The sequence below is a fragment of the Osmerus mordax genome, chromosome 15 (assembly GCF_038355195.1).
Source record: "Osmerus mordax isolate fOsmMor3 chromosome 15, fOsmMor3.pri, whole genome shotgun sequence".
NCBI lineage: Eukaryota > Metazoa > Chordata > Actinopteri > Osmeriformes > Osmeridae > Osmerus > Osmerus mordax.
The window spans coordinates 12,499,209-12,515,531 of record NC_090064.1 but is presented as its reverse complement, the minus strand read 5'-3'; the positions used below and the strand labels follow the sequence as shown (position 1 = coordinate 12,515,531).

Below are 16,323 nucleotides of genomic sequence, written 5' to 3'. Positions count from 1 at the left end.
ATGAGGTAAACGTCACAGCACATAGATCTGTCATCATCACAAATAGTCCTCTGCTCTATTTTGTTCTTGCATTTCAAGTAGGATACAACTCTTAAAGATTCTTCAGAGAATGGTACGCTTGAATGGAGATCTTCCATAATGACTATGTGGAATGTAGCTGTCATTCACAGACGAGGTCTGGCCTCTGACACACACAGTGACACTTCTATTGTCAGCGAGCAACTTTAAGGTCCAGAAAGTACACAGCCGTTTTCCTCCGCTCCGAAGTCATATTTATAGAAAATTGTCTTTTAATGTTCCTAAAGAGGGCATGAAGGGAGAGAGAGACGAAGAGATAGAGAAAAGGACAAAGATAGACATTGCTGCTGGCAGAGGGATGTTGTGCACTTGCGCTGTGGACGCTCAGATTTCACCCCTTCTTCCTCGAGCCCCCACGCCAACCACAACAAGCCTATGCCCTGGGGGCGCCACGCAGGCTTTTTATTATCGTCAAATCAGCCACCCCCGAATGTCAGCGACGCGTCAGTCCTCGTCAGGCAAGGCAGGGACGCCAGGCCAAATCATCGTCCTGTCCTCCCAGATGAAGCTGCAGCCATTTTGGCCATCACTGTGTGTGAGCCAGGGTATCCATCCCCCAGGGTGCTGGATGGCTTGTTCTACACGGGCAGCTTCTATGCCGCATCAACCAGGCGACGGTTCTAATGAGCTGCCTGATCACTTTGGCTCCTCGCTCCCAGGCCCGCCAGCTGATAGCAGAGAACATTGCATATTCCATCAGAGCAGCAGTTTTGGCTTAATTTGCCTCGTTTCGCACGACCTTTGTGATTAATTAAAAAGGCATGAGGAAGATCAATATCCCGGAGAATGGATGAGCACAAACAAGAAGTTAAGTCAGGGGACGTTTTTTTATTGGGAAATTGGCTGAAATGCACTGATATGAGCATGTCTCTCTCTGGCTCTCTCCGTCTACCTCTCCTCCTCCTCTCTCTCTTTCCATCTCTTTTTCAGAGGATCCAACCCAAATTGGAAAAGGTGTTGCTGTCATTACTGTACTGGACATAAATGACAACGCCCCTGTGTTCGCCATAGAATATCAGACCATTCTCTGTGAGAATGCCATTCCAGGGCAGGTAAGAGGCTGTCTGTCTTATCCAATATGGTGGCGGGGGGACGAGGTGCTGGGGGCTGGGGGGCTGGTAAGAGGCTGTATCCTATTATCCAGTATGGTGGTGGGGGGAGGGGGTGTAATGGGGTGGTGGGTTTATACTGCATTCACAAACATTACTGCTGCACTTTTCGTTTTCATCCTCCACAATGAGCAAGATTTATTATCCTGAGAGTTTTCTCCCCCACCTCCAAGGAGCTCTGCCCTACTCTGCAAAAAATCTCTGAAAGTTTGTCGCTCGCCTTTATCCGAGTATGATGCCAGAGTTTCAGGCCACCTTATATGGTCTTAAATAGCTTGTGATTTCTCTCCTGTGCTGGAGGTAATGTCAGGGAGACAGAGTCATTTGTTTGAGCCACGTAGCGCAGATCAAATTGCAGGTATCATCTGTGTTCGTACACCTCGTTGGAGATGGTTCCCCCTCATCTCTGCCAGATGAATTAATGTCTGTGTTTGAATTTCCCTGTGGCTCGACTCCACAATGCTATCACACACCAACATGATATTTCATGGCAGGGTGGCATTGGGTGTCTGCCCTGGTCTGATTCCCTATTCGCGGAATGTGTGTAATTAGCAGATCTGTGTGCTGGGCACTGGGGCGGAAAATGCATCACAACAGTGTACGAGCCGAACGAGGAGGAGAGAGAAGAAGGCGCACGCAATTCAGGTCCTGTAAAGCGATGCGTGTCAGGGCTCCCATGAGATGCGCCCCTCCTTCTCCCCCCCTGTGTTTAGCACTTGGCCTCATCATCGCTGCATGACTCGTGCGTCCTCTCTGCCTATTTATCTGCTCCTGGCATCTGGAAAACACAATGAGACGCAGCACGGAATAACCACAATTGATCAGAATGATGCATTTGTATTGGAAATTGGAAATCAGGGCCCCTTTTAAGTGTGTTATTTGCCAACTGCCCCTCTTTGTTGTTAGTCATCTTCTTCACGGAAGGCCGCACCTGAAAAGCTACATGATTTCATCTGCGAAATGAGGGTGTTTTCAGGCGGCCATGTTTCTTCTGAGCCGCAGGTGAGGAGGCAGAATGGAGGTTCTGCTCCTCTGGACCTCACGGGGACTCATCTTGACTTGATTTGCCTTCAGCTCTGTCATTTTCACTGCAGGGGGGTGGTGCTCTGGTGTTTAAACTTCTGCCTCCAGGCTCCCAGAAAAAAACATCTAGTTTAGCCAGCATTCAAAGCCATAAACTGTGGACTCCAACTCTGTAGACCTTTACAATGGATTACCCGTGTGGAGTGTGTCTGTGTGTGATGTGTGCATGTGTATGTGTGTACAATATTCGGCAACACTCCACAAATGAGGATTTTTTATATTTTGTTGTTTCCATCTCGTTACCCCGGTTGTGTTTCTAGAAGTCTGTACCTTTTATAGGTGCCTCGCATCACTGTCCTACCCTTTTATCTTCTGCTTTTAATAGAGAGCTCTCGGCTGCTCTTTTAACCCAGCCAGTATATCATATACATATGTCCTTGTCACTTGTTACATGGTGAAATTGGTTTGCTTTTACACACTATCATCTCCTTCACCGGGGTCAAGAGGGTGAAGTTGTAAACCCTAGCGACAGAATTTCCTCTGAAGGGAGCTGACGATGGTTCCACACACACGTCGCTGGGAGAGATGCTTTGTGAGAAGGGCGCCTGCAGGTCTGAACTTCCTGGGTTGTTGGACCCAACTCTAGGTAGTATGGTGAAGTCACATGCCGAGCTTAGAATCAAAAGGGTGAAACATTCCTTCCACTCCAAGAATTCTATTCTTTCATAATACTACCACGGTGATGGAATGAGTTTGTTTCATAACCACCGTCTTGGATATTTCGTAAGTTCCAAAACTGGGTTTATCAAGATACGACATGACTGTTGGAGTCAGGTGGCTGAGCGGTGAGGGAGTCGGGCTAGTAATCAGAAGGTCGCTGGTTCGATTCCCGGCCGTGCCAAAATGAAGTTGTGTCCTTGGGCAAGGCACTTCACCCTACTTTCCTCGGCGGAATGTCCCTGTACGTACTGTGAGTCGCTCTGGATAAGAGCGTCTGCTAAATGTGTCTGAACGAGTCATGAAGGACAAGACTACCAGACATCTGTCCTTCCTCTTCACATCATACTCTGAACCCCTGTGCAACACTGTCTACCACACACATGACGGTCGGTCTGCTTAAGATACTGCCTTCTTTCGCCTGTGGCGCTATGTAAACGTACACCTAATAAACACTCAGACACATTCAAGAAACAGAGCAATAAAACAAAGTGCAAAAAACAGCATTTGAATAACAACTATACATCAACTGGTAGAATGGATGGACAGGGTGAGGCTGTCAGTAGTCCTATCTCCCCTGCCAGACCAAGATGTCCTCATTAATGTGTTTCTCTCTCCGTGTTCACCCTGGGGATGGGCCGCAAGCTCCAACCCTTCCCACAGACGGCTCCACACGTGAAACATCCTCACCTCGGCCAGCTCCAATCCAGGTCCGCCCACTTCCTTTCCCTGGCCTGGCCCGTTGTCGCAGCTAGCTCGCTAAGGCTGGGATTAAATAAGAAAGGCAGATATTTCTGGTGGGGGGGGGCCCGAGGCGGAGGGTGTGGGCCGGCACTGTGGCGCTGTACAGGCAGATTAACAGGGAGCACGGAGGTTGGAATACCCTGCCATCTTTCTGGCTTAATTAGGGGCGTCTCGTGGCGCTAGCCCTCTCCTGAGACTCCACTTGTTACGGATCAGCGCTGCGTCTGTCTCCTGCCATAATATTAATTGATATTAAAACAGTGGGGGGAGGGGGCAGAAGGGAGATTGGGGGAGGGCACAGGCACAGGGGCCGAGGGAGGGGGGAGGTGGGGTCGTGTAGATACAATCGTTCCCATCAGTGTAGCCATTACATACATGAGTGGATTTTCCCTGGAACTACGATGGCCCCAATCTGCTGCCACCCTGCCCTTCATGCTACCCTCCTCCCCTTCTGCTACCACCTACCCCTGTTTTCCACCCTCCAGACTACCCCCCCCCCCCCCCCCGTGGGTCCAGTAAGGACTCTTTGTCAGCATTTAGTTGAGATTAGTTTGTTAGTATTTAATGTTACATTTAAGATTATTGTTCCAAATAGGTGGTTGGAATTGGAAAATGTACAGGTACATTTTGGTTTGTCAACAATAGGACTGAATTCAAGAGATGTTTGTTCCACGTTGCCCCCAACCCTTCTTTGTAATTATCAGTTCTTTCTAGGTGTTTTTTTGAAGTGGGAAATGAAATCAACGATCATACCACAGGCAACGGGGGGTGGGGGGGGGGGGGGGGTCAGTGGGTGGTGATTGTGTATACTTGTGTGTGTGTGCGTGTGTGCTTCTGGAGTGTGTTTGTGTAAGGGTGTTTCAGTCCTTGTGTGTGTGCGCTTGTGTGTGAGGGGGGGTGTGAGTAGATGCGTGTGTGTGTGTGCGCTTGTGTGTGAGGGGGGGTGTGAGTAGATGCGTGTGTGTGTGTGATTGTGTGTGAGGGGGGGTGTGAGTAGATGCGTGTGTGTGTGTGTGAGGGGGGGTGTGAGTAGATGCGTGTGTGTGTGTGTGAGGGGGGGTGTGAGTAGATGCGTGTGTGTGTGTGTGAGGGGGGGTGTGAGTAGATGCGTGTGTGTGTGTGATTGTGTGTGAGGGGGGGTGTGAGTAGATGCGTGTGTGTGTGTGTGTGTGTGTGAGGGGGGGTGTGAGTAGATGTGTGTGTGTGTGTGTGTGTGTGTGTGTGTGTGTGTGTGTGTGTGATTGTGGTGTTCTATATAAAGGCAGCACCTGGGTGTAGGATCCATGTTCACCGTGACAGCAGGAGATTCAGCGCTGCAGTGCAGGTGCTCCAGAACCTCTGCTCAGGGCTTCATTAGTATTTGAGGTGTCATCTTGGTTGTAGACCAACTCAGACATCATTTTAGATAATCAATAGAGAAATCCACGGAGCTGACATATAGAAATGAACGGAGATTGAAAGACGACATTTGTTGAGAGCTACGTATTGATTGCAATCAAACCCAGCATCTGTCAGAATTAGGGTCCTCAGCGGGGGGGGGGGGAGGGGGGGGGGGGGGGGGGGGGGTAGGTTGTGGGCTCTGCTTGGTGATTTGTAAGTGCTGGCTGCCACTGATGTGCTGGGTGTTGTTGTGGGTGTTGATGTTGCACATGGGGGCATGAGAGACACAGACAGCTAGGGGTGTGAAAACTACAGAACCCCCATCCTAAACCCCCTGCCCCCTTTGACAACATCACGCCCCCCTCCCCCCGGCTCTCCTCCAAACTCACACCCATCACCGCAAGCAACTTGCCAGCGCCTCCGTGTCTCCATGGCAACAGCCGGTTGTCACTCAGACACTCTGTCACTCACTCAGAGTCGATTATATTCACACTGTCAATACAACTTTGAATTACTGTGCCCGTTATCTTGTTGTGGTGCGCTCCCCTCAGAAGACAAACCCCCTTTCAGTGTCCAGCCTCATCTAGATTTGGAGAAACGAGATTGCTGTGCAGTAAGGCATGTCAAAGACTTTTGGGCCGACCAGTCCTATCCTGATCCGTCTGTGGCAAATGCCGGGGTCATGAACTCCCACAGAGAGACATGAACGGCACATAGATTAAACATACCAACCTGATTCACGTGCCGTGTCCAAGAGGGTCCAAGAGAATGAAACCACCCCTTCATCAAGTTCTGGGGGAACTTCTGAAACAACAATCACTGTACTTATTGCAGCTGAAAACGAACCATGCAGTTGGTTTAGAGCCAGATCCCACTCTATACGTCTGGAGCCCCAACCACACTGAGAGTGCTCATGTCCTAACACTAGCAGATAAGGGCCTGCTTTGCCTTATCTGCCTCTGTTGCTCCAGGCAAACTGTGAGGTCATCCTACATTATGGGAACCAATTTATCTGTCATTTCTATAAGTATGTTGGGTAGCAGCAGTATGACCTATGTGTGTGAGTGTGTGTGTGTCCACTCTGCGAGTGTATTCTAGCCAGTGAATGTGTGCTCGCATGAGTTTATGTTAGCGAGAGTGTGTGTTAGTTGTGTGTGTGTATGTTCAGGGCGCGGGTGTGCAAACAGCCCCCAGCTTTCCCATGTGTGTTTACTCACTTCTCTTCAAAAAAAGTCACAAATGAAACCACGGCCACCCCTTTAACATCTATTACATCTGACACCCAGACTTGTGTAAACTCAAAACCCCTTTAATTCTCTGATTTATCTGGCTGCTCTGTCTCCTGGCTGACAGGCACCGTTCAGCTGGTGCCCGTTAATGTCTCTTCATGTGAATTTATGTTCACAGCCCTGTCTTTCTCCTTCCGTATCCTATTCAGCCCATTAGAGGATTCAGCGACCAAAGCCCCATGAAAAGGGTTTGCCTGGAAGCGGTGCTAATGAAAAGCATAAGATGTTACAGAGTGGTTGAAACAAGGTTGGATTGACGATTTTCGAGCTGTATGAACTCGTTTGTTCATAAGGTCAGATACAGTTTGTATCAATAGATACATGTGTACACACATATACTGTATGTGTGTGTGATCTATTGTTAGTTGGTGAAACTTGGTGAGGCATACCCATCTGATGCTAAACACACATTGCACTGCTCAGGCAGGGGAAGATAGGAAGGAATTGTCTGTTCAGTATGTTCATCTTAAAAATAACATATTTTATGACGGACTGCATAGAACATGTCCATCTGCACTAATGATTCACACAACATGATCAACAGCCCAAAATATGTCAGTTATGTAGGATTAGTCAGGAGGAATGTGTACATATGCTAGAGCTAGTGTAGATAACATGTGCTCCGTCAGTCCCTGGAAAATATCTGAATCTGACAAGAACTATGTGGAGCCAAGAAAACCGCCACGGTTTCTGTTTTGTTGATTTATTTCTGTTTTTGTTGAGTATTAGAGTGTAAATTATTCATCAAATTTCACTGTATTCTGCCAGTTTTAATTGGCAGGCAGTCTCCCAAACATACTCAGAGTCCTCCTACCTGACAGTCTATAGACACAAGCATTTAATCACAGATGGCAACTGATAATCCTGGTCGACCACTGCGATGCACCAAGCCATGGAAGACAAGGCTTCTGTATCAGGTCTACTTTAAATGCAGGCCTGAATGTTGTGACTATGTGATAATTAACTGTGAAGGGCTTTTAAGATAGCTCGTGGACGCTCTCCCTGGGTTTTCATGGTCTTGGGAGAGGTTGGGGTTCGACATTCTCCACATTTAGACTGTGTGATTAGAAGCACAGAGGGACAGATGTTAAGTCTGTGAGATGTGCTTGTGTCATACTGGAACAGGAAGTGTGTTTTTGACTTTAGCTGTGGCCTGGATGATTGTTCAGAGGTTATTGGTTCCGGAGAAACAACTCTTTGCAAACATATGTGCCAGCATTGAGATATTCAACCGTGGTGGATTTGCTACTGGATGTTGTTGTCTACAAGTGTACTTGTAAGGTTTAAGACAGCGGCCAAGAGAGTCTTTAGCAGTATGATTAATTAATTAAAATTAGCTTTAAATTATATTTTTAGGACTTTCGAAGCAAACCTAAAACATCTTAAAACTACAGTAGAAGTTGTACAAAAACACTTCAGGCTGTTTGATTTGTGTGGCAACAATTGTTTAAACATGCAGTACATTATACATGTAAAAGGGAGTGAGAACACAATACACAAATACTATTTACTCCCCATTGAATCTCCCATGAACAAGATACCAGAGATGTTCTTCTGTTTGGCCTGCAGCAAGCTATAAAGCACAGCTCATCACAAGTCAATTTAACAATATGAATTCTGTACAGTTGCTGAGTTGCCTGGTGCGGTTTTTATGGTAAATCTTCATTATGAATAGACTTCTGTGTTTCTGAGCCTTATCGGGATATAAACCTCGCCTTTCAGCAACATTAAAATCTGTATATTATGACTCTGACAGTGTCCAGCAGTCTGCTGATGAAGTGCATAATATCAGATGGAGAAACACACTTACGTTGAGCTGTCTCTTGTGTTCATTTTATGTTGAAGACCATTGGTGAAGAGTCCCTGAGTGTAACATCCCCAATAGACAAACATATTTGACTCCTTCATATCCTGTGCCTTTAAGAAAGCGTTAGATTTGTAAAAGGAAATGTCATCCTTAAGAGCCTCAATGGCTCTTGCCAAATAAGCACTTACTGCAAGTGATAAGTGATGTAAAACCATTGCCAATGTCATAAAATAAATTTTTTCAATAAATCAAATTCAAGTTGATTTGCTCCATTTTACTCAGGCTATTACCTTGGCTTGGTGTTGGGAGCGATTTATATGGGTATGTGCATTAGCCTATACCAGAATAGAAACAAGTCACCCAACCATGTTTTTCTAACAGAGCTTATTTATACCGCCACCAACAGAGAAAACATGTCCTCGGCTTTAGATTTATGGCCAGAAGATAATCAAGCCATTGGGGTTGGATTCAATCAATCAACCGGCCAATCAGAGCCCGTAATAGCCAATTTGAAGAACAGGGGGAGCCAATCAGGAGTGATTCAGCCTGTCCTCTGCATCCCCAGGTGATCCAGACCATCAGTGCGGTGGACAGTGACGAGCCACCCAGCGGGCATCGCTTCTACTTCTCCCTTGCTGCAGCGGTCGCAGGAAATCCCAACTTTACCCTGAGAGACAACAAAGGTACCGCTAGTGTCATACATGTACATCCTCCACTTACATGTACAACCTCCACTTACATGTGCATCCTCCACTTACATGTGCATCCTCCACTTACATGTGCAGTACATTCTCCACTTACATGTGCATCCTCCACTTACATGTGCAGTACATTCTCCACTTACATGTGCATCCTCCACTTACATGTGCAGTACATTCTCCACTTACATGTGCATCCTCCACTTACATGTGCAGTACATTCTCCACTTACATGTGCATCCTCCACTTACATGTGCAGTACATTCTCCACTTACATGTGCATCCTCCACTTACATGTGCAGTACATTCTCCACTTACATGTGCATCCTCCACTTACATGTGCAGTACATTCTCCACTTACATGTGCATCCTCCACTTACATGCTCGACCTCCTCACACACTCACACTGCCAACCAAGAACAACACAAGCACATTCACAGTCCCTACGTTCAACAACACAAGCACATTCACAGTGCCTACACACACACACACACACATCCAGTGCCTACTGTTTCTCTACACTGACTTGATACCACCATACCCACTAAGTCTCCACTGTAGCTCTTTAAGATCACATTTACTAGCTCTTTAAGCTTGCATTCCATTTACTTGCAGGTAATTAAGTTCCTACCCCTACACCATAACAAGCCAATCAGTGTTGAGCGGTTACCTAGCACCTGGCTGTGCTGGGTGCTGTGTAGTGACAGTGTAAGTTGCAGGGGTTTGACATGCTTTCCACTTTACAGTAAAGCAACATTAGCCTAGAAGCCTACAAGGACTTTGTATGTCAAACTAAGCTATATATTCTTACAAATGCTCAGTCAAGAGTCAATGCTGGAGGATTATTTCTGTACTTGTTCATTGAAATTTACTATATTATTATTATGATGTATGGATGTATGTGTTGGTGTATGAATGTTAGATTTATGGTGTATGGTAAATATACAGAATATTACATATGTATTGTAGAGTGTTAAATGTTATGGCTAAACAAGGTTTTAGTGTACTGTAAGGATCCCATTTTGAAAGTGTTTAATCTGCAAGATTATCAAGCCCCTTTTACCTTCATGAGCTTAAATGTCAATGTTGTTTGAATGTGAATGTGTTCATGGAACAAATGGCCAAACCTACTCAATAAATGGTCAATGGAGGACTCTGATGGCCTCTTCATATATGAGATTGTGTTAAAGACGAATGACTTGGCTGCTGCAATACTAAACTTAGAAAAATGAACATAGAAATGACTCTTCATGACCCCGCAGAACTCATTCTGTTTGTGTTAATGAAAATTATCAGACAGCTGGTCTCATCTATCCCATTAGTGAGACTCTTATGTCTATCTAAATAGATGTTGTTGTAGTGGCGCATACAACAGCTGTTGATGAGATGTTAATGATTGACAGTTTTGTCTTTAGTACACCTAGGTTGAAAATCATTTCAATTAAGGAAATATATTTAATGCGTCTTGTGTGGCACAATGGAAACCCTAAACCACCTCTCCCTCCAAAAACTCCACCCACCTGGCCCTTCAGGCAGTCAAAAACAAACAGACCAGTATTTTAGTGGAATTATAAACAGTTAGTGGTATTATTAGTGGGATTATAAACAGTATATTAGTGGGATTGTTGTTCCTAATCTGTCCTGGTGGTAATACAATAATGCTAGGAAGGTTCTTGTCTTCGTCCTGACTGATCGGTGTCTTCTCCCTCCTTCGCAGACAACACGGCGTCCATCGTGACGAAGCGAGCCGGGTTCAGGAGGCGGGAGCAGTCCATGTACCGCCTGCCAGTGCTGATCATGGACAGTGGTAGCCCCGCCCTTAGCAGCACCAACACCCTATCGGTGAGCGTGTGTGACTGCGACTCGGACGGCGAGGCCCTATCATGTGGAGCGGTGGCGTACACGGCGACCGGCCTCAGCACCGGAGCTCTGCTCGCCATCCTGGGCTGCATCCTCACTCTGCTGGGTGAGATCACACCCATGCACACTCACATATATACTGTACATATGAACACACACACGCACACACATACGTAGACATGCACACTCACACACTTATAAAGTACACATAAACATACGCGCACACACACACAAACATGAATAAATTGACATCAACGCATTAGCTGTCTGAAATATGCTTGTTTTCTATGTAGGTCTGACAGTTATAGTGGTGTACTTATCTCATATCTAAGGGCCATCAGGCTAGGTTGTCTGCAGATAGCGAGGTGTGGGTCAATTCCCTTTCAATTCAATTTGTTCCGAATTTTAATTGACTTTGGCAGTTCAGCTTAATTGAGGTTAGTCATACCGTCTAATGATTTACATGATATTAATGATTAAGAAAAAAACTTTGGGAATTTAGAACATTTTTCCGGGAGTTGCGTTCTTAATGAAGCACCCACCTTGACCCTTCTATGATAGAAGTAGATCTGTTGGATTGATGACAGGTGATTGGTTAATTAACTCTCTAGAGATGTTTTAGTTTCAGGGAATACAATTATCCATCTTAGTCTACTTCACTCTTATTTTTTTACTTAATTTAACCTTAATTTAGGCAGGCAGCTCCTTTGAGAGATAGTGGTGTGTTTGTGTGTGCCAGTCTCACAGTGATAACCGCATCGTTTGGTGAGCTATTTGTAATAATGCTTTGAACTTTTAAATGAGATTTAATTAACAAAGTTAAAGTAAGATGCAGCATCGAACAATCGTAAATGGGGTGTTTCATAGCCAATAAAACCCACATTCACAACCTGTAACCACACAGCACAGGCAGGCCCATTGTTATATGCACTGGTACACTTTACTGGAAGTTGAGATTGAGTCTAAGCAGAAACACATAATAACAAAAAAAGTGTATCTGAGAGGGTCTAAAGTCACTTTTATTTCAGTTCTCAGAAATGTGCCTCATTCATTGCAACAAGGGAATACTTTGGTGATAAATGAGAATTTCAAAGGAGCAGCAGGGAGGAGAGGGAGTCCGCAGAGCTCTGAACTCAGCATGGATAATAGAACGCAGGCTCTGTACTGCTCTCCATGGCCCCAGGCCACATTAGAAGAACTAATGGCCTCTAGTTTAATATACCTCCAACCCTGTGAGTGTGTAGGTGTGTGTGTGTGTGTGTGTGTGCACACACCTACACTTGCATGTGTGTACCTGCTCCAGCGTATGCGTGTACATCTCTTAAACTGCCCTCAACAGTGGCTCTGTCAGGCCAAATAGTGTCCTAGGGCCAAATACTGTCCTACCTGACGTCACAATGCCGTTCCGATGCAAGGATGCGTCCGTCGCTATGCCGACCTTAAATTCCAGAGATATCTACGCATGCTAGAAGGAAACTGCAGAGCTGCCAACTCTCACGGTTTCGCCGTGTGCCACACGCATTTCAACCATTTCTCACGCTCTCACGCCGCACATTGTATATCTCATGCTGAAAAGGCAACGCCAAACAAGTATCCACGCTAACCAGTATAGCAACCATGACAGTTTCCTGCTAGCACTCGTAAGTATCTCTGGAATTTAAGGTCGGCATAGCGACGGACGCATCCTTGCATCGGAACGGCATTGTGACGTCAGGTAGGACAGTATTTGGCCCTAGGACACTATTTGGCCTGACAGTTCCACTGTCTCAGACAGTTGAATTCTCTTCTCAATCCTGCAGAAGTTCCCTCCTTTCCTTCTCCTCCCTCTTCCACTTTTTTCCTCTCCGCTCTCTTTTCTTTTTCCTCTATACTCTATAATTTCTTACATCCCTGTTTGCCCCTTCTTTTCTCTCTCCCCCTCCCACACCTACACACACACACACTTTCACACACACACCCACACACACTGTGGTGCATTAACAACCCACGCACAGCCTTCTCCCCATCTTCCTGGTCCGTCAAGACCTGGTTCAATCTGCCATCCTGCAATTGTGCCTGTGATTGCATGTGATTGCATTGTTTGGCCTGCAAGGAAAGCCTTGAATCAGACCTGTGGAGGTGTTGCAGTCTTCCTCAGGTGCTGTCAGCTGCTCAGACCTGGTCTCTCATCACAGCCAACGCTGCAGGCCAATCCAGCCCCCATTCCCACCTGATTCCAGTCATCTTTCATCATTGTAGTCTAATAGCCCCATGGGATTTCCTTTTGAAACCGAGCCGTGCCTCTCAAGTCTGGCCGCCCCTAAACCGGGCTTGGTGTTCATTAGGAGGCACCAGGTAGACCTCCATCTGGAACCTAGCTTAGCTGCTGTAGCTTACTGAACCACCTGTTGTAAGAGGGCCTGTGTCTGTTTAGATTTTAGTGAGTGCCTTTCTGTGTGTTCGATTGTGTGTGTGTTGTGTGCCTGTGTGTGTGTGAGTGTGGGTGATAAAAAAAAAGGAGAGAGAGTATATCATCGCACACTTTCACACAAGGCGGTCGTTAGTCATAGTTTCATTCCCCACCGTGACAATGGATTTGATTGTCATCACTGCAAAGTTTTCACCTCCGAGCACTACTAGACAATCTTCACACTCTCTATCTTTGTTTTATTCAAATGTCATTTCCTTTTATTCCAGATGAATATGCACAAGGTTACTGCCACATTCCACAGAGCAAAGCTGGTTGACACATCATTCTTTGATAAGACGTAGAATGTCTCTCCAAGCCTGAGTGCAGGTCAGGGAAGGCTTCATCTCAGACATTTCTCATTAAAACAGTTGCCATGGGCCACTTGTGCTGTCATGGTGGCATCGGTCATTAGCCTTTTATAGAGACTTGAGTTTTCAAACTGCAGGGAACATTATGGTTTCCTCTGGGAAGCTGAATTGTAGTCCTCTGTCTGTCTGTCTGTCTGTCTGTCTGTCTGTCTGTTTGTCTGTCTGTCTCTGTTTGTCTGTCTGTCTCTGTCTGTCTGTCTGTCTTTTTGTTAGTCTGTGTCTCTGTATGCCTGTCTGTCTGCCTGTCTGCCTTCCTGGCTCGCTGCCTGTCTGTCTGTCTGTTTACCTGTCTGTCTTCGTGTCTGCCTACCTGCCTGTCTGTCTCGACTGTTTAGTGTGCACACATTCAAATGGTAGCATAGCCTGAAATGTGCAGCATAGCATTTCCTATAAATCACTAAGTGACTGTCCTACCAAGTAAGCGATCAGCCTTGGGTTTGCATGAACTCAGCATGACAGAGTCCAGACGGTCTGCATTCTGCCCCGAGAACAAGACTGCATGCTACACTTCATTATAATCATTGTACTGGTTAGGAGAGAGCTGCAAAGAAAACCATCCTTGCTCAGCATTGATTGTGCTTGATGGATCGTTTAAACAATTCAATTACTGCAAATCCAGGATAACACCGAATTGCTGTTTTATTTTCCCCTTACACGGTTTAGTGTCTTCAGTGTATATCCGACATGAAAGGCGTATTCACTGTGTGATAGCGCCGGGCTTTAGTGGAAGAGGCTAGTGTGTGGATATCATACAGGCCTCTTCATGGCTGTCACGGGGGGGTAGTTCATATGCCCGGCCACGCTGCTTCCCTCTCTCAATTGGCAGTTGGCCGACACCCAGCATGTCACATACGGCCCCCAGCTCTGAGGTAAGGCACCAAAACGGAAAGAGCTTAGCTCGAAAGTACGGGAAATGTTCAATTTTAACATGCCATGTGCCTCGTAATTCACGCAGCCTGGTGGAATGGAATGATCTGGAAATTTTGAACAAGAGCTACTGCGAATTCTATGAGAGGTGACTCTATGTCTATAGACGCCATGCTAGAATGCTTTCTCCCCGAGGCAACATTTACCACAGCCCCAGGCACAGTGCATGTTCACACTAGGAATGATCTGAGGTGAACAGGCAGCACTGCCAGGAAGTGATCTGACACTCTAGGTAGACTGACCACTCCGGTACTGAATAAGACAAAGCTGAGTTCTACCTACATACCACTGCAGCGGACTACAGCCAGCCAGCCAGCCACTCACTAACAGCAGCAGGAAGAGGGCTATCCATTCATCAGCTTCTCCCCCAGCCTTTCATGTGACACTGCCTCCCCTCCTCCTCCTCCATTTGCTCTCTTATTATGAGGTGTGAAGCGGTGTTTGCCTTCGGTTCCACGGTCTCTCTCCCTTGCCCGCGGAGCCCAGACACGGCTAAGGGAAGAAATATGGGGCCACGGAGCGATATTTCACTGGCACCCGCGTGACAGTGATGGATGGAGGATCATTAGACATTTGCCAGTTTGCGAGGGTGCGGAGAGTTATTTTGAGAAATAATATATGGGAGAGGGAACAGGGATTGGAGGAGGGGTTCACGGAACTTCTGAGAAGGCCCAAGATTCCAGTTTGGGGAACTTTCCCACCAGTTAGGAAGTTGTGTGCAAAATGGAGGAAGGTGGAAGTAATGGAGTATATATTACTCTGTGTTTTGCAAGGGTGTCTGTAAATTATTTTCCCTTTTTGTAAAATTAGAGTCATGATTCTTATTTCAAATAAAAACACGGATTAGTACTCCTCCCATATCAATATTCCTTTAGGTCTTAGTTAATAGTTGCATCAGTATACTTTTTGTATGTATATATATATATATATATATATATATATATATATTGGACGTGTAATGTAAAGTTATGCTGCTGCTCTGGTCCTCAGTTATGGTGCTGCTGATCGTGAGCATGAGACGGAGGAAGAAGGAGCCTCTGATCCTGGAGGAGGAGCGGGACATCCGGGAGAACATCGTCCGCTACGACGACGAGGGTGGCGGGGAAGAGGACACCGAGGCCTTCGACATGGTCACCCTGCGCAACCTCAACGTCATCCGGGACCCCAAGGTCCGGCGCGACGTCACCCCAGACACGCCCACCTTCTTCCCGTACCCTTCCTCCTCCTCTTCCTCGCGCCCCACCTACAAGACGCTGCCGGACAACGTGGTATTCCGAGAGTTCATCTGGGACCGGCTGAAGGACGCCGACGTGGACCCGTCCGCTCCGCCCTACGACTCTTTGCAGACGTACGCTTTCGAGGGAAGTGGCTCGGTAGCAGAGTCCCTGAGCTCACTGGAGTCCCTAAGTACAGACTCAGAGCACAACTACGACTATCTCAGCAACTGGGGTCCACGTTTCAAAAAGCTGGCCGATCTCTACGGCAACAGCGACAGCAGCAGCGTTTTCTCATAGCCGAAACTTCTTTTCCTCCGCCCGCCCCCACCCTCCATCCCCGAGTTCGAGCCGAACTTAGAAAAAGCCAACAATAGGCGTTTATTGTTACAGTACCTGAGGATAAAATGATCTCTTCTGCCATAGTGGGGCAAGCTTCTGTGACAACAAACATGTGATTGATAAGGAAAAAAAAGAGAACATACCGATCTTGACTTCAAAGGATTTGGTTTGTTTACTTCCCTTGTTAGGATTTTCAAAAGTGTGACACCGCAAGTTCTAGGCCTTCAAAAGGGACATGACTGAAGGCGAAACCTTGTGAGCAGAGACATTAAAAGGTTTTGTGATGCTGGGCCGGGGTCCAGTCATTGACAGCAGATT

The 16,323-nt window shown here is 46.5% G+C and overlaps 1 protein-coding gene across 2 annotated transcripts in view; it reads left to right on the top strand.

The window, feature by feature from the left end:
* Positions 1–15,963, top strand: part of LOC136957387 (cadherin-7-like) — a 49,436-nt gene extending 33,473 nt beyond the window's left edge. For both annotated transcript variants that reach the window (XM_067251274.1, XM_067251275.1), the window contains 4 exons: positions 1,009–1,130; positions 8,713–8,830; positions 10,563–10,811; positions 15,440–15,963. In XM_067251274.1, the coding sequence (XP_067107375.1) occupies positions 1,009–1,130; positions 8,713–8,830; positions 10,563–10,811; positions 15,440–15,963 (1,013 nt within the window). The remainder of the gene's footprint in view (positions 1–1,008; positions 1,131–8,712; positions 8,831–10,562; positions 10,812–15,439) is intronic.
* Positions 15,964–16,323: the final 360 nt, after the last annotated feature.